At 31.0% G+C, this 24,075-nt stretch overlaps 1 protein-coding gene across 1 annotated transcript in view; it reads left to right on the forward strand.

The window, feature by feature from the left end:
- Nucleotides 1–15,884, forward strand: part of stnB (stoned B) — an 87,105-nt gene extending 71,221 nt beyond the window's left edge. Inside the window, exons 15-18 of the mRNA XM_075377881.1 lie at nucleotides 7,043–7,155; nucleotides 10,464–10,561; nucleotides 12,720–12,896; nucleotides 15,481–15,884. Coding sequence (XP_075233996.1) covers nucleotides 7,043–7,155; nucleotides 10,464–10,561; nucleotides 12,720–12,870 — 362 coding nt within the window. The 3' untranslated portion in view covers nucleotides 12,871–12,896; nucleotides 15,481–15,884. The remainder of the gene's footprint in view (nucleotides 1–7,042; nucleotides 7,156–10,463; nucleotides 10,562–12,719; nucleotides 12,897–15,480) is intronic.
- The last annotated feature ends 8,191 nt before the right edge of the window (nucleotides 15,885–24,075 follow it).

Raw genomic sequence — 24,075 nt, forward strand, 5'->3', positions numbered from 1 at the left:
GGAAAAAGAAAGAAGGGTAAATTTGTCACAAAATTAAAGAACGAAAAAGGATAAACGATGTGGAATACATCGAACAAATATTTTACTTAATACATTTATCAATTTATAAATTATCAATATATCTCTAATGTTCAATAAAGATGTTGGACATTATTGTAATTCTGTAATAGTTGAGTTACATAAAAACAGTTCTGACACATACAACCCACCGGGTCGGTCTAGTGATGAACGCGTCTTCGCAAATCAGCTGATTTCAAAGTCAAGAGTTCCAACGTTCAAATCCTAGTAAAGGCAGTTACTTTTATACGGATTTGAATACTAGATCGTGGATACCGGTGTTCTTTGGTGGTTGGGTTTCAATTAACCAAACATCTCATGAATGGTCGAACTAAGACTGTACAAGACTAAACTTCATTTACGCTCATACATATCATCCTCTGAAGTAATACCTGAACGGTAATTCCCGGAGGCTAAACAGGAAAAATAAGTGTTCCTCTCGGAAGGGGGGGTAAGAGACGAAACAATGTGGTTGTGGCATGCCGATAGCTAGTGCTTATCTCGTTGTCATAGTAACGATTATTATACTATTCTAGTTGAAAAATTCAACACTAATCACTTTCAGGTTTCTTGAAGTTTCCTTTCTGTCACAAAACTGTTTTTATTTCTTTCTGTTTTTCGTTTTTAGTTTTTCCCTTTTTGTTCGTATCGGTGAATAGAAGAACCAAATTAAATTAAAAATCATAGTAAAAAATACGAAAAGCAATTAACAAAATTTCTTATTTTTTATTGGTGTAAATGTTGGGTGTACATTTTAATTGTTGGGTGTTTCCTCTGGTGAAGTAATCGTGAAATAATAAATGTATTATTTGGATTGAGTAAATTGTGTTTTTTTTTAAATGTAGTTAAACAAGTTTTAGTAAGAGTTTACTGTTATATCAAGTTCAAACAAACTTTTATTTGTTTTAAGCAAATAATTTATAGTAATTCATAGTGAAGGACGAGAATTAATTAGACACATTATTTAAAAGTGCGACTTTGAGGCAAAATAAAACAATTATGGCTATCCTGTGTCACAAGCGACTAAACGCGCCGCTAATACACAGAAAATCAGAGAGGTTTACTGGAAAAATTCAACAAGAAGTAGCGAATTAGAAAAAAAATCCGAGGACTGCAAAACAAAAATTATCTACACCGGGGAAAAAATGTAAAGCGAAAAGTGGAAATAAAAATACAGTTAGGATTTATGATTTCGATAAAAAAGTAATGTTACGGATAATCCGTGAATTGTATGCCGATAAACAAATTGTTTCGAGCATTTCAAAGTTACTGCCCGTAATGAAACAAAAAATACTCTTTCTTTAAGGCCGAAAATCGCTGTTGAAACTAAAAAATAGAATGTGATTTAAATGAAGGAAACGCCAAAGTAAAAGAAAGATTTCAATGAAAAGGCCAAATACCTTTTTCTTGCGTTGCACATATTTGATGAAGATGAAAACCTCGAGAAAAACCGGTGAAAAAGATATTTACTTGGACGAAACGTGGACTGATAGCAATTTAACATTTCAAAAATGTTGACAGTATGACGATGTTTTTGAAGTTGCAGACAACTGGAACGCGACTAATCGTTTAATAATATTACATCAGGAAATGAGGAGGGAATTGTTGCTGGCGCCAAGTTATGTAAATCTGGAACAACTAGCGGAGACTACCGAGGATAAATGAATTATAATAACTTTGAGAATTGGTTGATGGAAAAATTATCAAATATTCCTGATCAATCGATCATTGCTATGGATAACGTTCGTACCATTCCGTCTTGGAAGAAAAGACACCAACAAAAAAACTCACTTTAATTAGAAATAGTAAACTGGTTTCTAGAAAAAAGTAGTACAGTGTGAGTTATAATTGCGAAAGAAAAATCGATCCAAACCGGTTCAATTGAACTCTCTTTTCTCTTTTATCTGTTTAGCCTCCGAAACCACCGTAAGATATTACTTGAGAGGATGAATGAGGATGATATGTATGAATGTAAATGAAGTGTAAGTCTTGTGCAGTCTCAGGTCGACCATTCCTGAGATGTGTGGTTAATTGAAACTCAACCACCAAAGAACACCGGTATATACAGACCTTAGAGCTCTTGACTTCGAAGATCAAGCTAATTTTGAGATGACGAGTTTAACCGCTAGACTAACCCGGCGGGTTTCATACATAAATTTAATTTTTTTTTTTGATTCGGTTGAAGTTTTTAACAAAACTATTAACACGATGAAAAGTAGCAAAAATATTCTCTACGATCACTCAAACTCGAGAGGAAATTCTGTTTTAACTTTCATTTTTATTTTAGCCATGAAAAGATTAACTAGAGATCCAGAAAAGAATTATCATTTTAACCCCTTGTTTAAACTTTTTTTTTAAATGGTTATTAATTTGTAAAACCTTTTGTTTGAAACATAAACCTGGTAATCTTATATACTCCCCTATTTTACAAGAAATCAATCAATCGGGCGATCAGTAGATCATTCAAACTTCCCGTTGTTTCTTCAATGTCTCCTCGATGGGATACATCGAATTAGAATGCAGTCACATCAAAAAATATAACTTTACCGATCAGTAAAATGTAGTTTTTTAAATTATTGATTATACGGAACTTACTTTTAATTGAAAAATATGTAATTCATTAAACCTTTTAATAAGCGTTTTGCAAGATAGTAGTAAGTCAAAGTATTTATTCCGGGAAAAATTGGTCGCATTTAATTACTTGGTTTATGCATTTTTGGGAGGCAATATAATTTTGGTTTTACCGGATTAGAAATAATTAGTCTACACTACTCTTCGGAATTCAACAAATTATTGCGACTGTTAATAGCCTGTTAAAATTATTAAATGACAACAGGAAGATATAAATTATAAAATACGGTTGGTTTCAATCATTTTATGAACCCAGCTTCGCTATTGGCTAGATTTGATTATATAAGTTTGATAAAACATTACAAAATGAATATTACGGAACTTCACAAAATTTAACCTTTCCCTTTTTCCCTTTTACCATTTCTAAGAAAGGAAAAAGTATGAAAAATAAATAATAATATTACTTATTACTATTATATTAATTATATTATTATATTACTTATTATTACAATATTATTTATTATTAAGATTTCCCCTTTACTTCCCCAATTTCTCTATCCTTTATTCCTTTCCCCCTTCCTCTTTCCCCCTTCACTTTTATTTTTCTCCTTTCCCCTTTTTCCATTTTCCCTTCTTCCCTTTTCCGTTTTTTCCCTATTTCCCTTTTCCGATTTTTCCTTTTCTCCCTTTTTCCCCGCGCATAAATAGGTCCAGTAGTTTTTTAGTTTATAGTGGACACACATATCGGAAACATTGAAATGGAATTGTATAGTATAGCGTGTGTTGCTTTTACGTCCAACAGATAGCGCTCTTTTTAACAAAAAAGGATGGGTTTACCTGTCACAGGTATTTTAGTTATATAAATAGTAAGTGTATAAAAAACACGCTCGTATTCGAAAGCAACGTTGTTTCAAAATTTCAAAGCAATCGGTGAAGAATTTTCGGAAATTTAAGATTTTGAACAAACGAACTTTTACATTTATATATATATATATAAAGATTTTTAATTTATAATGGACAATAGCATTTTGTTAACGGCTTTTATGTAAAAGCCGTTAACAAAATCCTAAACTTTACTTATGATAATTATTTATTTTTTTGGTTATTTCTTTAGATTAATTATTTTTTTATTTGTTCGTAGGCATTTTCTTTTGTGTCTTTTGGGACTTGAATATTTATTACTTTATTCTTTTTTTTTTTATTTTTGGGTTTATAGGTTATTTTGATTTTGATTATTATTTTTTAGTTATTTATTTGGTGTTTGGGGTTTGTGTGTTTTAAAAAAAATGTTTTTTTTTTTTAAATCGTTCTTTATAAATACGTTAATGACAATTTTATTTTCCTTTCTCTTACGGTTTGATTTAGATAGCAAATTAATTTTACTCGCTTCAGATTTGATAAACCTAAAGTCAGCTTTTTACATATTCATTAGTGTGTTTAATAACGGTTTTAACATTCAATATCAATTTTGTGAACCATTGTTTGTTTATAATTAAAACAAGTTTCTTTTCTTCCAGTTGACTTGTTCGTATCTTTCAATTCATTCTAAATGATATTCTACTGTTTTCTTCCAAGTCGATCTGTACTTCTGGTAGTTTTTTCTCTAATTCAGTTTATCTAAAATTCGAACCCGGAATCTCCAGATGAGATGTCACAATGCTACCTCTCCGCCACGGAGATCGGCATTTTTTTTTCATTTTACATAAAAATTATCACTTAAAACTATTTTCCAAACAACTAATTCTAGTAAAATTAGTTTTAATAAATTTAGACATTACATATATGTTTATCTACACATGTAATTACAAGTATATTTATTTCTCTTGGTCGGATTATACTAAACAAACAGTAGGTAGTATCGTTATTAATAATATTTGTATCGATTTGTAAGTTACATTATATAGCTCGCTATATTATATCATTCTCACGTAATATAATGCAAAACTTTCGTTGACAATTCAAAGCATTTGAAAATGCCAACGCTACATTAAACAACCCATTATCCAACTACATAGATCGGCCAAGATTATATTATTCCTAGCTATCCAGCTAGCTACAAAGTTTTCTTCTCCTACCTACATCGTCTGTCATGCTATTGCATCCGCTTCATTAGTCTTTTTGTTCTCCCCCCACCCTCGGCAACTTAGCCTTTTACCTACAAATACTTTTTCCAATACTGATAATAAAATAAATTTATTTTTATTTTAAAATAAATGTAAAGTCGGCGTTTACTAATATGACAGTGTAATAACTAACATTATTGAGTATCCTTTATTATAAAATTCTTTAAATACACTGCCTTTTTTTTTTTGTTGTTGGATGTTATGAAAGGAGTAACTGATTATTATTATTATGCACGGTTCGTCAGTGAAGCAGAGAAATATAAAACTCCTGTATTTAAATAAGCTTTTATTTTAACATTAATGTTTTTATACAGTTTTATTTTTTTTAAATAACGATTTACAGGTAGGCACTGCTACGATCTACGCACTCTTGTAGTCTTACTCGAAAATTTTCTATTACTCGCCGTAACATAGCCGATGAAATGCGTGCAACTTCTTAAGTTTTTAATTTTAGTTTCGCTATCGTTTGTAATCGCTCGACATACAGCTTCCTCTTGAGCAAACCCCAAAGAAAAATGTCGCATGCGGACAAATCAGGAGATCTAGCAGGGCAATCGATGTTCCCGTTTTTGCATATGATACGGTTCGGAAAGAGTTCTCTTAAAGCAGTAACAGACACACGAGCGGTAGTACTTGTGACAGCCTTGTTGTAAATCACGTGATTTGTGAAAAACGAAGTAATTCTTGCTTCAAAATTCTTGTGTAACGCACTAAAGTAACGGTTGTAGCGTTTCCGCGATCCTTTTGAAAAACGAACGGTCCAGTAATGCCAGATGACTAAAGCGCACAACACACTGTGACCTGATTATGCGAAGGTTTATCATGTTACTGAAGTTAATATTCAGCGCGTTCCAATGTCGACTATTCTTCTTATTTACGAGGCCGTTCGGGTGAATGTCAGCTTTATCTGACATAAATACTTAATGGATTAAGTTTTCGTTTCAATAAAAGCTGAAAAATTGCTCGATAAAAATTCTTATGAGTAGCCAAATCAACAAATTTTAATTCCTGTAGGATTTAAATTTTATAGGGACGAAGACTTAAGTTCTTATGTAAGATGAAACGGATCGATGGTTCACTGATGTTCATCGCTAATGAATGTTTAATCGTATAACGTTTGGAACTGCGTGTTATGTTCGAACTCATATCAATGTTTCTGGCGTTTTAAAGCTTGCTGCTCTTTTATCTTTTATATTTAATGTAGATCCGATTCCCTCAAATTTTTTAACCCGTAATTTAGATGCATGAACAGACGGTACCCGCTCATGACATGGAATACTGAACCGACTGCGAAATAACCTTCGTGTGGTTGTTGCGGAATCATAATTTTTATAAAACTATTTAACATAGAAAGCACGGTGTGCACCTGACCAGCGTTTGATGTTCATTAAATGACTGGCAATATATCATCAAGTTCAGCGCCCTCACCCGAATGAATAAACAAACTTTTTAATTTTTCCGCTACACTGATGTGTTCCCCCTTTAGTATTAGAATTTATGTTGAACCAATTCAGAAATATTAATCAAAGCAAGGAAACGTATGAATGTATAAATATCTTCCAGAGGTTCCTATAACCATTTGCAAAAACCCAAACCAAAATGTTGGCCGATCCCTATACTTTTACAGCTGACCTACGCTTTGTATAGCTTTACAGTATCTTCCCCGCAATTGTTGAACTATTGCCCAGAAAGAGACTAATAAATAAAGTACAGTTCATATTCGAAAAATTAACTATACTACCTATTATAATCTATTTTTATTAACTAATATTCGTAATTTCAAAAAAAAATCTACTCCAAAACCACATATTAATGACTTATCGAGGGAGAAGTTTTCCATGTTTAAACTTTGAGGCACACCAAAATAAGGATTTAATTTTCCAATGAACATTTCTTTCTATTTTCTTAAATCAGTTTTTTCTAATGAAAGAGAAATATACTAGTAAAATCAAAAAAATTATATACGCACACTTTTCCCATTTGAGAACCTAACAATGGTTTTGAAGATAAAACGAACTAGCAGAAGGGGCTATTTCGAGAAAATTAACAACTATCCCTATTCAAGCAACGGTCGTTGTCGATCGACTGAACTACGGAAAACCGAATATTCGGGAAATCGTATAACTGGAAAATATCTACGATTCAGACTACACGAGGAGCAGTACTTATTAGAAGAAAACGTTACCTAATAACAAATCTAGGAACTGTTTTTGAACTGATGGTAACTGATTTTTTCAACGACTATTTTTTTTGCAGTTATCTTATTTATAAAGTTTTTACTGGTTTTACAGGAGCTTATACTACGCACAACTTGGTTTGCAGAATGGCTTTAACGTCCTACGATCAGATTCCGGACGAACTGGCCCAATATTGTTACGTCGAATTCACCATGCCTGTTACACAGGTAAGTTCAAAGGCTTATATTATTATTATTATCTTAAAATTTTATTCAAAAATAAATACTTCTTTACTTTTATGTTGTTCCCATTACCGTTTTTCATGTCGTATCAAATTAAAAAAATAATTTAAAAAAAAAAGAATAAATAATAGAAAATTCTTTGTGTATAACATTACTCGTATTCATCGAACACAGGGAATATCCATGAACTTGATTTATATTCATGTCTTGTAACTTTTTTTCTAGCGATGAAATATATTCAAATAATCTAGAAGGATTTCATCTAGATATAAGATAACCGAAATCGATTTTCCAATCGAATTAATTCGGTTAGAGATGAAAATATTCAATGATAGATAATTATACTTTCATTGGAAATCGGATTGTTTATATATCAGCGCCATTACCCGATAATGAAAATAATAATTTTTTTGCTACATACAAGATTTATAAATAAACGCTGACCAACTTTATTCGTGGTATGTGTGGCATAAAATAACGATCAGACGTCTAATTCTAAAAACTTGTAGACTTCTCGGAAGACGTTATTAACATAAAGCATTGAGAATAGTATTTTTTTTTACGACACTTTACCATGAGATGATTGTAAACGATTAATGGTAAGCTAATAGTAGAATTACGAAAGCGTTCAGAAATATCTCTTTCCCTTCCACGACATTCAAAATCAAAAGAGCTGCTACTAACAAAACGAATGATTACCGCCTACGTAATTTTAATTTGGTTTCCTGATACAGTAAACTTTAAAAATAAAACTTTGACGTAAAGTACAGTAAATAATCTCAGACGGGCAGGCATAAAAGATAACTCCAATGAAGAGTTTTCGCACCATTACATATTAACCGAGCAGGATGTACTGTTAACGCATCGCCATATCAAGCTCATTAAAGTTTATGTGATATGTACTACCTTACATGTGAACACCTTCATTCCAAACTTTCCGAAAAAGAACGCTTACTTCTTGTTTGTACCTCTAATGCTTTACGTCCATAAGAAGCACAAAAAACATTATGAATGAAAATATTGATTACAACAAAACTACTGAGCAACAGACGCTGGAGACGTGGGACAACTGGTAACGCGGTAATTATTCAGATTCACTGAAAGTAACCGCACATTTAATCATATATAATCCGAATACTATAGCTTCAATTGTCGTATAAACTGATTGAAAATCAAATTATGAATTATAAACGAATTTACTAAATATGAACGGTGATTAGTAGACTTCTGATCAAAATAATTAAAATCTTGTAGTATGTAAGGAACTCACACAGTTAAGTGTAACAATTAATAGGAGAACAAGAAGTTAATTTTTATGAGAATATCTTTGCCCACATTTCGACTCGATTATTTTTTACACGTAACTTCCAATATGTTACGGTAAATTTGATTAATCCGGTGATTATGCATAATCACCTCCAATGTTGTAGAATAACATATAATTTGAATATTTAACTTATATATGAGGTTATAGAACGAGGTAGATAATTAAAATGTTTTCAAATATGGTTGAGATCTTCTCCTGCAAAAAAATATTACACACACACACACACACACACAGAGAGAGAGAGAGCGAGTGAGAGAATGAGAGGTGGCGAGAGGGAGGAGGGGATGTTAAAAAAATATGAGAATCTCGTAGCATAATCTCTACCTCAAAACAATCTATTTTTGGTACAAAACATCACACCTCAAGAACTAAAAAGTTCAGAACTAAATAGCTCTAAATGGAAAGGGTACGTTTGTCACTTTTACATGCCATTGAAAAGTAAATTTTTTACCTAAAAAACATCTAGCTATGGCGAACACTAACCAAAACGGCGGCCATTTAATATACCGAGTAATTCAAAAAGGACTCTACAACTTTAAAAGCATATAAAAACGTAATTTTCGTAGAGAGAACGATAGGGAGCCTCCTAGTAGGCTTAGAATTTACTCTTGGCAAACTTTTGTCGGGACAGGTTGTTCTGTTGAACTTACAAAATCACCAGGACGCCCACGCGTCCCTGTAGCTACTTTATAACTATTCAGAGAAAGCTCTACACGTAGCCCAAAAAAATCAACTCGACGTGTTACATGAGACTGGCATTCCACAAATAACGGTTTGGCGCGTATTACATAAGCGATTGCTCACTTGAAGCCGTAAAGCTAACCGAGGTTCAACACATTACAAATGACGACAAAGTTGTTCGGCTGTAGTTTTGTGTGGAAATGATGGATAAATTTGCAGTCAACGATACATTTTTAGACGATGTAATTTTTAGTGAAGAGTCAACGTTTCACATCAGCGGCAGGGTACTCACAATTTCCGAATATAGAGTAGCGAAAATCCTCACAAAACTTTGCACCGCATTCATGATAGCTTTAAGGTTAATGTTTTTGTGTCCTAAGCGAAATAAGATTGTACGGCCCGTTCTTCTTTCAGGAGGGAACCGTAAACGGGGATCATTTATCTAGACGTGCTTAAAAATTGTCTAATTCCTCAATTAGACCATAATGACTAAGATGGACGCCATTATTATCAGCAAGACGGGGCACCACTTCAGTACCGCCTAAATGTCCGAGATTTTCTTGATACTCGATTCCCAGGTCGGTGGATAGGTCGTGAAGTCCAATCGCATGGCCACCTCGCTTCCCAAACTTGACCCCCGCTAGATTTTCTCTTGTGAGATTTTATTAAATATCGGGTTTATATACCGTCTTTGTATGCTGAAGACTTCGAATTAACGCCGCAGCTACAAAGGTAACTGCCGACTTGCCGGCTACAGTTTGGAATGAAATCGACTTTAGGTGGAATGTATGTCGCATTACAAACAGAAGATAGATCAAGCGAAAGTGAACGTTGGGTGACAAACTTAATGGATTTTTCTATGATATGGTACCTCAACCGAGTATGTATGTTACCTTAATGAAATTTTATACGCTTTTAAAGTTGTGAAGTCGTTTTTGAATCGCCCGGTATTTTCCACAGCTAGTCTCAAACGTGGCCTGCAGTACACACTCCAGCTAGTGTTCTCACACCCCAAAATAAATGTTTTGAGGTAGGGCAATTTGTTATATTGAATTTTTCTATGTTAAACGATCGAATAATTATCTAAGTGTTAAAATACTTATTAACACCTTGCAGTTACATATACGTAAAATATCACGGGTACTGTACGACGAATTAGTATGTACGTGGGAAAGAATTACACTTGTATACTATTTTCAATAACACTGTAGGTAATTTTAACTAAATGATGTATCAGAATAAGTTAAGAAGGAAATTTTAAGATGTAATTTTACGTTGATTACAGGTGTCCCATACAACGGTCAGATCGGTTTCCATAGCCGACAGTGATAGTGACACACCTCCAGAAAAATACGTCAGACAGTTGGCTAGGCATGAATACGTGTAAGTATTTCTTTATTGGACAAAGTAAAAATAAAATAAAGATACCGACTAAATCGGTGTAAGCATAAGCCGACGACATCGTCGTTGTAAGTTAAAATTTCATTTTACAAATAAATGTGAGTATTTCTATGAACAGTAGATTTTAGTTGGCTCCATGAATCGAAAAGAACTAGAAGATTATTACGAAATATAAATTCATAAATTTAAGTGGATGAATCTTTACACGTTCGGTAATTATTTCTAATAAATACTCCCCTCTTAAATACGATTATAACTGAAAATCTAGGAATGCAAACATTAAAAGAATAGGAAGAAAGCTGACAACACAATTGTAGAACTTTACCGTCACGCTGTTATTTTCTGATGCACGGTTTACACACACACATACAACTTAATTAAAAATATATATCAGTCCTTCGCTAGCGCTTCTTGTGGTGACAGGGGGTATTGATGCCGAATACTTACTTAGTCACTATTTTGAGCATTTTTTCGGGTGGGGTGCGATTATACAAATTATTTTTTTTTGAAAATATTATTTGTTAATTGTTAAAAAATGTGGCTAAGAAAAATAAGACCTTAATTAGGTGAAATCTTGAGATATTGAGAGTGACCTTGCTCTGCAGCTCACTCCCCCTGACCTTTTAATTTGAAAATTTAATGGCATCAATGCCCCATATACAGAAGTAATCTTAAGTTTGGTAAAAATCGATCCAGTAGTTCCGGAGATATAAGTTGATTTAGAGTGCGATACGGAACACACATGTATATACGAACATTCGGAAAATTTCCATTCGGTTTTTTGGGTTCCTTAGGTGTCAAAACGTCAAGATCCAGTGAAAACCGCGTATGCACAAATTGGACCGATTACAATACTCTGCCTTCTACAGCTATAGCGCTACTCGGGAAAGTAATGAACTAGTTGAATTATCCGGCGTTTCTCCGGGTTTTCAGCGTCCTAAAGAGGAGAACCAGTCAATATTCCGTAAAAATGTTCTGAACTGTGTTAAATATTATTCTTAAATAAGTTTTTTTCTTAAGATGAAACCAATTTTACTCATTTCAGTTTATGTATAGTTTGTTTATTGTGAAGAAATATTATTTTTTTTTTTAAAGTGGAAAAAAAATCTGGCTAACTATTTCATGAATTTACCGGCTATTAAAAATAAAAATTAAAAAAGTTAGAGACAAAAAGCAAACAATCTATTTTTTAGAGGTGAGAAATAAATTTTAAGAAAAACTTATCTAAAAATATTCATAACAGATTTGCTTCAGAAAGGTTTTATATAAATCTAAAGACCAAAACAAGAAAAATAAAATTTCCAAAAACATTTTCTGTATTTTTGACCCGGCATAATTTAAAAAAATTATAGATATTTCTACCTAAATATTTTTAAAAATATTTAAATCAAAGGGAGAAAAAAATAAAATAAAATATTTCAATTTTAAAAGATGGGGGTTGGTTGATCTTTTGAAAACATTTATTTTTTTATTTATTATTTACGTATATATACGTTAATAAAGTTTTCTCCCTCTCTTTTGTACGAGTAAAAAGTCGTTTTTAATTGTTTTGATTGTTAGTGATTTTATACAAGTAAAAAACGACGCTAGTATAGCTAGTTTATAATATTAGGTAACATTATAGGTTACGTAAACAATGTATTTAGTTCACGTAGCCGCTTTATGGTTTCGGTTTTAAAAATCGACTTACAGAAATTTTGGTTGTTACAAAACCGATTACGCTTGCATAATGCGTCCGTCCGACTGTTCATTTTAATTTCTGTTATCCTAAAATAATTTTGCACTCTACAGCCAAACTTTCATATAATCACGGGTTTGGACTTTATTTTCCTCAACGGCTGATAAACAAATACATAATTTTTTGATGGACTAAATATAATATTTCAAAGCAGACACGATCGCTTCGAAGAAGTACGAAGTAAAGAAACAAGAATTTTGACCCTTTGTATGCACTTTTAATTTTTGTTTAACTACCTGCGTAAAATTATTATAAAATATAGACCCTTGCTTTCTTAAAATATTTCCACCTCGTTCATAGAACGCAATTTAAAGTGCGTTAGATCTTCCCTAAAATATAATGTATATTAGAATTGTATTGCCAGTATTTTATTTACAATTTTTATTTTGCATTATTTTACAGGGTGGAAATCGAACATACTCAGGCGGAGGCGCCCAGCGATTATATAGCGGCCACCGCCGTCAGCAAACCTACACCGGCACCCATCACCGAAGAACCTCCGGCTACGCCTGCGGCTGCGGCCGCTGACAGTGATTCGGATTCTTCCAGTTAAAAATAAAAATTTAAAGAACACATCAGGTAAAATATAACATACACACGCGCGAGCGAGCGCATACACACAATTTCATGAGAAATTCATGAACTGCAACGTTTGAGGTTAGAAAGCGTCGGGACCGTATCCGGGAAGAAATTCTTCCTGATTGTTAGCTTTATTTTTCAAAACTCCTATCGTGCTCACGCGATGCATCCTGAAGAAAAGCCAGGATCTACTTTCTTATAACGTAGTAATTAAAACATTAACCGGATCCTCGCAAAGTCTATCGATAATCTGTTCCGGTAGTAATTTTAAATTTAGTATTAAACAAATAATGATTTCGGACCTTTCCTTATATCAAACGTTTTCAGTATTTTAAGTACTTATAGTAATTAATATAGTAATTTTACTATAAGTTTGTATTTAAAGATAGTTTTATTTTGTAATTTTCATATTCAAATATTCTCATTTGGATTCGAAATATTTATCTCGGGTGAAAAATGAATGAGAAATCATTATAATACGATAACATTAACTTTAAAATTAAGCCGCAAATAATGTATTGTTATTAATTAAGAGACCTAAGCGAGTTGTGCTCCCTCTCCCGCTCGAGGAAAGTTATTTGCCGTAAACATCAATACCAGCCGATCTGAGCTGTACAATCTATGTTCTCTTCCGAGTATATCATCGAATAAGCCCTTAGGATTATTTTTCTGGATAGCGCTAACGAATCTACTCTTTCACTGTCGAGAAGAAAAAAGATACGACCCAAAACTTTATTAGATAAAATCTTAATAGATTTATTTATATGGATTTTCTTCGGTCTGGATAGAAAAAAAAAGGGTAAGGGGTTATTAAATCGGATTAATTAGTCGCGCTATTACTTTGTGAAAGTTAACGAGTCTTTTATCACATACCGGTTACACTTTTCTTCGACTCGCTCCATACATATTTTGTTAAATAAAATTAGGAACGAAAATCAAGAAATTAAGAGTGTTTGATGATAATATTGCACGCTCATATAAAACCAATTTCTAATATGTAAATATATTTCCTTAAAAAAAAAAGAAATATTACTCGTTTCTTGTTATTTCAACATTAATACTTTTTTTTTACCGAGATGACAAAAAAGCGGCGAATGTTTTTGCGGTCAGAAGTTTTAGTTCTTAAAATTGATGTTAGGCTGCGCATGTGAAATAACGACAATGTTTATCTCGATAATCATTGTTTTGTTTTTTCTGAGCAAAAAACGCTTCGGCATTATCATCGCCCGAACACGACGTATGTGTTTTAAGAAATTAAATTTTTTAAATTCACAATTAAAAACAAAAGCATCTTAAAAAAACAATTAAATTTCATTTTAAAATGAGAAAAATTAAGCGTAAGCTAAGATTTAAATAAAAATACAAAGATTTAATTTAGACTAGCCAGGCGGAACTGGAACAACCTTATTTATTTCTAAAGACAACGGTTAAAAAAAATTAACGAGATTACTTTGCGAGACACACAGATGAGTCACCGTTAATGAAACTGTAATTAATGTAATTGCTAGTATTGGGTCTTCCTACGAAATTATTTGCCACAAATTTATCTTTCGTAAAGTCTGCGCCCAAAGATCAACTAACTACTCAAACTAATGAAATTCTCACATTTTCTAAATCGTTAAAATTTTTGAGTATACTAGTTAATACTAAATAATGATAAAATTAAATTATCGTATCGTTCGCTTGCACTACAATCATTCTCAGAGCTGATACATCTACTGACCACATAAAGTCTTTGTCTTTCTGATCTTCCTGGACATACAAACGAACTGAAGATTTCAGTTTGAAGTGGCTAATAGCTGTTTGTACCATGCTTGTTTTTGACCCGACCAATAAATTCCAATCTACTTAAAATCAAATTTCCTGATTCGTCCGAACGAAAGTTACACTCTTTTCTATTATTACAAATTTTACAACTCGTAAAATTTCTTCATTTTGTGATGTTTATTCAATAAAATTGATTTATATGTTGTACGTATTAATAGAGGTTAAAGGATCCGGCATTACATGTTAACTTCCAAAGTAACGTCCAGCCACCGTATTTCTAGTACGATCACCGGATACGAAAAGGGGTCCCCTGACTGTACCCTAGGTAGAGCTTAACCGAGGGGACAAACAATCTACGGGTTCGCCTCATAGATTCATAATACGGATCAGAAACTCACGTAACATCGCGGAGAATAAAAAAAAAGAGTACTGAAAAAGAATGAATTTCCCACAGAGATATCGTGAAATGAAACGAACATACTCGACCGAAGCAAAGCATCACATCAAATCACTCTGGGTGGGGGGTATCAGTCCCAGCTTTAATAATCGTATAGTTTAATCGAAATGTTATTGTTATATCCGAGAAAAGCACAGCACCGATCAACGATTTTATTATATGCGGTAAAGTAAACAGTTCTTTGGGACTATATCTTTTAAAGTGAATGCTGATTCGCTGTTAGATTTCCCTAACGAATGAACAAAAACCCTTCATCCTGATTCGGTATATTTTTAAGTCTATCAAAATTTCAATAATAACAGTTATAATACAAATAATAAACACCATGAAAAATAATTATTTACTTTTCTTTGTTCACAGGAGGTCAGAATATTTTAAGAAATAAAGCAAGTATTAAACAAAAAAAAAAAACTGCGGTGGGAAAAAACACACCGATGTTTATTGAATGAAATACGATTTATATAAAAAATCGTATTGTATTTCTCGAGTTATTTTTATTAAACGTATGCTAGTATGGAAAACTATACGAGTGTTTGTTTAAAGACGTGTTTGTTTGCATCGACGGAATGTGACTGCGCAGAATATATAAATTTAAAATGTTACTTGTTTTTTTTTTCATATATTTTACATTTAATGAAATTATTAAAATTGGACTTTTTAAAAAAAATAAATAATTAAATAATAATATTATATTATTTCAATAAATTTCTTATTCAATTGTTAAAATTACACAATAAATTACGCATACAAAATTAGAAAACGCAACAGTGCCAAATAATATATTTTTGTTTTAATTTCATCACCTTAAAATTTGAAAATATTATTTTTTTTATTTTTATTTAAGCATTTACTGATTGATGTATATTTGAAATTATTGAAAAATATACGGATGTTTGAATCTAATATTACATTATACTATAAAAAAAAGAATAAAATTACTACTTTTAACTGTACATGATATTTTCATCTTTAAAAAAAAATTTAATTAAATTTATAATTATACTAAAAGCATTGTTACTAAGTTATTATTATTATTACCATTACGCTATAAATGTAATGTAAAAAGTGTATTAATAAGAAAATATTTATAATGTGTGTACAGAAACTTACCTTAAATATAAATATATATATAAAATTTTAAGTAAAAAGCATATTAAGAGTACATTAAATATAAACATAGCGAATATTAATCCACAGATGCAAAAAACAAGCAACATTATATATTTTATTGCTTCATGCTCGACCAAGAGTAGATGTATATGTATGATACCATAGGACATACATCGGCAAGAGAATGAATATGACACGCAAAATAGTATTATAAATTACATAATGTCTTGAAATAATATTAATTAATCGAAGAAAAAAATAAATAAAAATTGTTGTTATTAATTAATAATAACCTGAATAAATGCTCTGAGTATTAGTTGTTATTAGCAATATAGGCCTATTCAGGTCGTAAATTATATCATTACATATTTATGTTAAATTAGTGTACGATTATTGTTAGCTTATAGATAATAATTATTGTATAATCATGAAACAATATCATTTTATGTCATAAATTACTGCTAGCTGTTATTATTAAAAAAAGTACATATATTAAAAATTTATTGTTTATAAACTACTATAATTAATTAAATCTCACTGTTATTATTTGCGTGATTGTAGTGGTATAAGTTGATATATATTTATAACGCTAATGAGATTGATGATAATAAAATAAAACTATAAAATTTAAATATTCATATAAAGATGTATTATAATAAAATACCTGATTTAATTACATTAATTATTATTATATATAATGATAATTACTCATCCTATTTACAATATAATTTAACTATATATATAACTATTAATATCAAAGAGGCTGGATGACTCTGTCGATGAAAAGTGGACAATACTAGAACTAGTACATATATATATTTGTCGTATTATATAAGTAAATACAGTCTGTATTGTATATATAAATAAATATACACAAAATACAAAAAAAAACAACACACAAACACACATATACACAATGACAAGCTACCTTCACACTTCGGTAAGAAATTTACTTTTGTACGCATATATATATATATATATATATATATATATATATATATATTAAAATTACATTTAACCGAACAAAAAAAAAAAAAAAAATAGGAAAGAAAAGTAGTTATTTAGACATAGGGACATGAAAGTAGTGTTTTTCCTGTACCGTATTTGTACACATCATGTAAGTAGAATTTGAGCTGAAATCGTTCGAAAAGTCCGTTGCAGTAACCACGTATGTATTAAGGGTTTAAATGTGTGATATAATTTTATAACAGAAATATGGATTTTGCAAAACAAAAATGTTCCGATTCGAATTCGATTTTGAAAAAGAAAATCTGTAAAAGAATCAAAATATTTTCTCAATTTTTTCTTTTATTATTACACTAGAATGTTAGAAGAAATAATGAGTAAAATATTTCATTAAAATAATTTATTTTTGATAAAAATAAAAAAAAACTGTGGTAAGAAAATAGATATAAGTACGTGATTAATGGTGTTTTTGTTCGATATGATGATGTTGAAAAGAAAAAATAAATCTCTACCGTGGTACGTCTAAGAATTAATATTATCCGAATATGCGGTATTTCGGTATAACTTACCGATTTACTGATTCGATTACGAAAGATCAGTTAGTTCAAAAATGCGGAACAAATGCGTATTATTTTGTTATAACGCTCGAAAAAGTTTTAAAAAATTATAAATAGTAATTTACCGTTTGCCAAAAACTTATTTTAATGAAAGTGTTTAAAAATAGTTCTGCAACAAATTAACTCGTTTATTTAATTTATTGCATTTGAACGACATACCATTTTATATTTATTTAATTAAACATAAATAATAAATCAAAACTTTTCTGAAGTTCTACAGCCCCAAAAAATTATTTGAAAATATAAAGTTACGGAATTACAGGGTAATTTTACTGTTAGTTTGTACGTATCGGATCTCCTAACGTTCATAGGATAATTGAAATTAAAAATGTTAAAGTAAAAGCAAAACCTTATGGTACTAAGAATTATAAAATATATAAAATGTGATTCGATAAAGGAATTTATCAAAACTTAAAGAAAATTTGACGAAATTATAAAAAGAAGAGTCATGATGATTTACGGATATCTAATTACAATTGTAATATCTTACTCATGTAAGATTAAGCAAATAGTTTTTGAAAAAAAAACTAAAGATACCGGAGGAAAAAATTGATAAGGGAGATCCAAAAATATATAAATGAAATCGAAACTGAAAACTTTAGATAGAAATCAGGGAAAAGTATCGTATAATTTAAAGAAAAAGATTATCCATAATATCAACTGATGAACAGAAGATAAACCAGAGAATGGAACAATACCGGGCAAACGAAAAGCAAAATCCTCCCCCAAAAAAGAATTTTTAACCGCAGTCCTTAGGCGGTCTTAAAGAAATGAAAATATTTATTTTCCAACATCACAATTTCATTATAGTCTTCGAAAATTAATAATAAGCTGACGAGATGTTATAAGAAAAATATTACTGTTGTTTTTTTGCATAACTTTTCAGAACGGAAGAAAAAAGACTTACTAAAAGAATCTTTCATTTTATTAATAATCAAAAACTAAGAGAACTCCTGGTTTAATGAAACTTAAAAGGATATGAGAAAACTAAAATATCACGGAAGAAATAATCTTAAAAAAAATAAATTAAAAATATTATTTTAAAGAACAAGACTTTCCAGGAAAAACCGAAAAAGAAATATGACTACAGATAGAATACATGCAGAAAGAATGAATAAATATTGGAAAGAATCGAAATCAAAAGAAAAAAAAATTATTAAAATATTTATAATGGGTTCTAAGGTGGCCAAATCACGAATAAAAAATCTACAAGAAAAAAAGATCGAATCTTGTAAATATCGATTAGAAAACTATCGAAAAAGTTAAATTCATTATTATTAAAGTAGAAAAATATTTCGCTTGTTTTGTTTCTGAATCGGCTCGATCGTGCTTCTGTTTAAAATTATAATAAAATCCCGCTTTTTATATCGCGTTGAAGATTTAAAAATAATCTATTTATTTAAAACACTGAAAAGCAGGTAAACAAGGACGGAAAAAGAGGTTACACCGATGAAGTGTGAACGGTCTGTAATACGATATTAAAATAGTGAATTTATAAAACTGAGGAACCTAAATTTCTGATTCGTATTACGAAAAAGCTCGTGTTAATTTTTTTTTATTACCTTGTAATATTTTATCGTTTATCCTATGATGCTATATCGTATTAGTAGAATACAGTAAAATATAACTAGTCAAGCATCCATAACATTTTGTTAAAGTAAATATAGATGTATCATAACGCGTACATACCTGTCATTAACCAAATCGCCATATAAATTGTACTTATAATATATATTTCTAGCGGAGTACAGCCAAAAAACAAAGAGCACTTAAAAAAATAATCATTAATATTATAATTTTATTATTGTTGTTGTTGTTATTATTATTATTGTTAGATTATCGAAATGTAAAAAGGAAATGAACAAAATATTTTCGTTGATGTTAATAATTTATATCGTTACATAAGTTAATTATAATAATAAATAAAGTAGCTGAATAAATAATTAAAAATAATTTATTCGCTGGTCTTAGGGTTCACAATATTTATAACATTATTAGATATATAAAAATGTTTCATATTTGCTAGCGATTTATCGTTAAGTTAATTATTTTCTATTCGATGTTTTAATCTAACAAACTCATACCGGGTACTGCTAGAAGATAATTCTCGTATCAGGAAAATTTACTTATATAACTACAAACACCAGAGAATCCGGTTTGTAACGACGTAATGTCCGTACCGTAGAACGGTTTACCGGTTACCGGTTATTTAACAGATCCGAATAAAATTTACGAACAAGGGAAACGGTCACAAGCGATTGATATGATCTATCTACCTACGGAGTTGGTACCGTGCATATGTAAATTTTCCAGATGCGAACCCAGTCTATTCTTACGATATGCGATTAGTATTATGGAATTTTAATAGAACGGAGACCGCTGCGTTTCGAAGTTCTTTAAGGTATTCGACAGTAAATTTTAAGTAAGTGAAATACTGCAAACTGATATGATTCTACGTTTCTTTATGGTGAAGATCGAGCTTCAGTATTTACTCAGTATTTTTAACACAGACATGTCGTTAAGACGCATTACTACTACTCTTTAATATTTTGATGTTATAATCAGTCTGTTTAAATTAATATCTTTGTCAATATATATATTATTAATACGTCAATTTCATTCAGAAATTTTGAAAGACGGTTATGTTTTTTATTTGAATATTCATTCTCGGCAAGGATTTTCAGACCGAATATTTAGAGATAGACGGTTGCCGAAATCTAGTAGTATTTTAACTAATTCAAAATACCCCATCGTCATGAAATTAATAAAGCGATCGACTAGTCCGGTCGGTTATAGCTAAACAACTAAATCCCTGAATACAGACCGACTTAAATAAAACCGTGAGACGAGTGTCCGGTAAGTATACACACGCGGAAAGTAAGCGATGCGATTCCTGAAAACTTCCTTATCCTTCCATCCGACCGATTTCTCCTGTACGGTGTCTGTATTATTGATGCATGGTACCGTAATTCACAGCTTGAGAAAAAGAGTTACGAATTAGGATTCGATTAACAAATATCTGTACGGAAGAAACTTTCCGTTGTAGTCGATAGTAGGTTGCTAACTTGCAAATCTGTAATTATTCCTTTAATTCCTGAATACGTTCTTTCATACGATATTTTGATCGGTTTCTTTAAATTTCGTCATTAATCTAAGCAGTCGTTTTTAAAATTCATCTGTGTCTATCGATCCGAGGTAAAATTCCAAAATATAATACTCGTATTAACGGTAGAATATATGTATTATTATTTTCTAAAATTGATGAGTTTAAAAAAACTTTTTAAACTAATTTTCTCATGTATTTATAAGTAAAATAAAATGGAATTTATTTTTTTAAGTAGAAAAAAAAATTAAATGAATGAAACTGTTAAATTTAATATTGTTGAACCGATTACGGTTCAACAATTATTACGTAAGAAAATTAAATTATCTAAATAATTACAGTAAAGTCGATTCAAAATTAATAATTACATCGCTACACGCCTGCCTAGCTTCACTAGCGACTGAAGTGAAAAGATATACTACACTCCAGTAAAAGTTAACGAACGACTGTTTTCCTCCACCGAATAAGGCCCGGTTAAGTATAAACTGAGAAACAACAAATATTACAAACTGTCGAGCACGGCTCATCGATACGCCGTCCTCATCCTGAGTCGTAACAAATAAATAATAACGATCCGTTGTTAAACTGGTATCGGTAATTTTAAAATAAATATTTCAACAATAAACAAGTTTCAAACGATTTTAAGAAATAATTTCGTCGATTTCAGAACTAAGAATCGACCGATTCGTTCGATCGAGTTGCGAAAACCGTTATCGCTTACATCAAAGACGAATATCATGCGTCGTGCAATATTTTACTTCATATTTGTAAATAATAATATTGTAACAATTTTTTTCATAATTTTTTTTATTTTATCACAATTTGAAAAAAAGGAAAAGAGCATGTTATTAGGATAGGATAATTACACGCACTTTTTGCGAGTAAAATAAATTATAATTTTGTAAAAGTATGTACTTTACTCGGTGTATATTATGTATTAAAGTGTATATTATGTATAAATTAATCTATAAATGTTAAGTTTCGATATCGATCCCGCAGGATCGATATTAATATCACCTAACGTCGTATATATTTCTTACTATAAATGAATAATAGGTTAATCAACATGTGGAATAGAGTTACCTCCGCTTTAGCAATTCCTTTTTACGGTCCGTAAGCGTATCGAATAATAAAATAGATAAATACCGTAGATCGGCGTATTCGTTTCATAGGATGTTTTCGTCCACTGGAAAAATTTCTAACGACAATAATGACCGCTCATCAATAACTGTATTTAAAATATTCTCCGCCTACAAAGATACATCTCCTAAACTTTCATGGCACGCGCGTGCACATACATACATACAGACACAATCTGATATGAATTTAATGGCAAATGATCCTTAAAGTAAAAATCCAATCTTTTTCATTGAAAGATCTTTCACTACACCGAAAAAAAATCGATCGATCTATTATCAAGAAATCGAAGCTACAAACTTCAATCCTTGTTTGTATTTCATCGATTCAATTTTTTTTAATTCATCTAGCGATCGATCGTAAATACGCAGCGATAATGCAGTTAAGGGTACCTCAGAGTTAAAAATAAATACAATAAAAATTTTCCACGATGAACTAAGATTGTTAATGATTTTCGACTCGTTATCAAAATTATTATGCGATTACATAAACGCCGTTAAAAAATAAATAAATAAAATAAGCAAAATTTATCGATTTCGATGGTTCTATTACACACTTCAGAATTTATATTTATTTTGAAAAGTAGAGGATTTAGGGATTAGCATCAATTTTAGAACCGGTCTAGGGAAAATTAAGCAAATATAATTAGATAATTTTAACCCTCTGCAACTTAAAAAATATATAAACAATGGTAAAATAAATCTACAGCAGTATCATCATATGTTAACCGGCCTAATATGTTTTTCTACGGTATCGTTTATTATCGATAAAACTATTGTAAAAGCGATCTTAATACCACATAAAACATAATCTATGGAAAATATTTTTTTTTAGTTTTATTTAAATCTACACTTTGGAAAAGGCATTTCCTGTCGTCTTTTCTTTTCTTTTATCACGATACGGTCTGCCAAGTTTAAATTGTAAAGAAGTAGGACTTGTATTAATTCGGCATGAGACTGTGATCAGACAACAATACGACCGTATTCTCGATACAGAAATCGAAAAATTTTCGTAAAATCATCTAAGATGCTCGCTTTAGAAGCATAGCAGAACGGATGAACCCCTCACAGGGAAAATAAATTCATACCGGTTTGGAGTACAACATGACTCTAATGTTCTTGTAAGAGGTTATTTTAACTCAGGCCCCGATTGGCCGCGGTAATTACAACAAATAGTTTAAGAGTTTAGGCTTATTATCTGAATTGTGACCGTTCCTCCACATAACGTTTCTGGAGGAACGGTCCAGCTAATCGACGTTCCATATAGGTTTCAAATGCGAGACCAGAGGGTAAACATCTCATCAAAGAAGTTTTCCAACATAAACCGTATCGCCGACAGCGAGATATTTTTTTTTGGATATATATATATTTTTTTGGATTATATATGAGTACCCGTTCTCAGAGTGAAAACGGATTCGGCCTCGATCTAATGTACATCTTTCATGTACGTAATTAATATCGATGGTGTGAACATAAAAGAACTGGCATAAAAGAACTGAATTAGACGTTTAAACTTTTAAGTTACAGTAGCTTCAGACTACTCTCACCGCCCTAAAACTCGGTAATTTATACTAGATGTTGTGTTATTTACATACAGACCACGTTTAATTCTAAATATGAGTCCGTTGAAACGGGAGTGTTGATAGAGTAAAAATGCAGGTTTATGTAAGTCCAGTTCTACGATCGAGTACGTTTCGGTTTTCTTTTTTAACATTTTTTTCCAAATCCGAGAAATTTTTTTTGCCGAGTCAAATTATAACGACTTCTGTTGAACGAACTCGGTTCAATACCGCTAATTTGAGATTACCTTGTCATTCTGGTAGTCCTCGAAACAACGTATGTAGTTTACAGAATATGTTGTCTGTTTCTATTCGTAGGAAGTGGACGATAAACTAGAAAATTTTGTATAAATTTTGAATGGAGAACATAACGTCATTTCAGTGTCGGCTTTACAATTCTAGTCCAACTTTTTAGTAACCCTGTTTAACATTTTCGATCGGTTTTATTAGTCCCGATGGTGTTT

This window comes from Lycorma delicatula, chromosome 10 (assembly GCF_047948215.1).
Source record: "Lycorma delicatula isolate Av1 chromosome 10, ASM4794821v1, whole genome shotgun sequence".
NCBI classification, from domain to species: domain Eukaryota; kingdom Metazoa; phylum Arthropoda; class Insecta; order Hemiptera; family Fulgoridae; genus Lycorma; species Lycorma delicatula.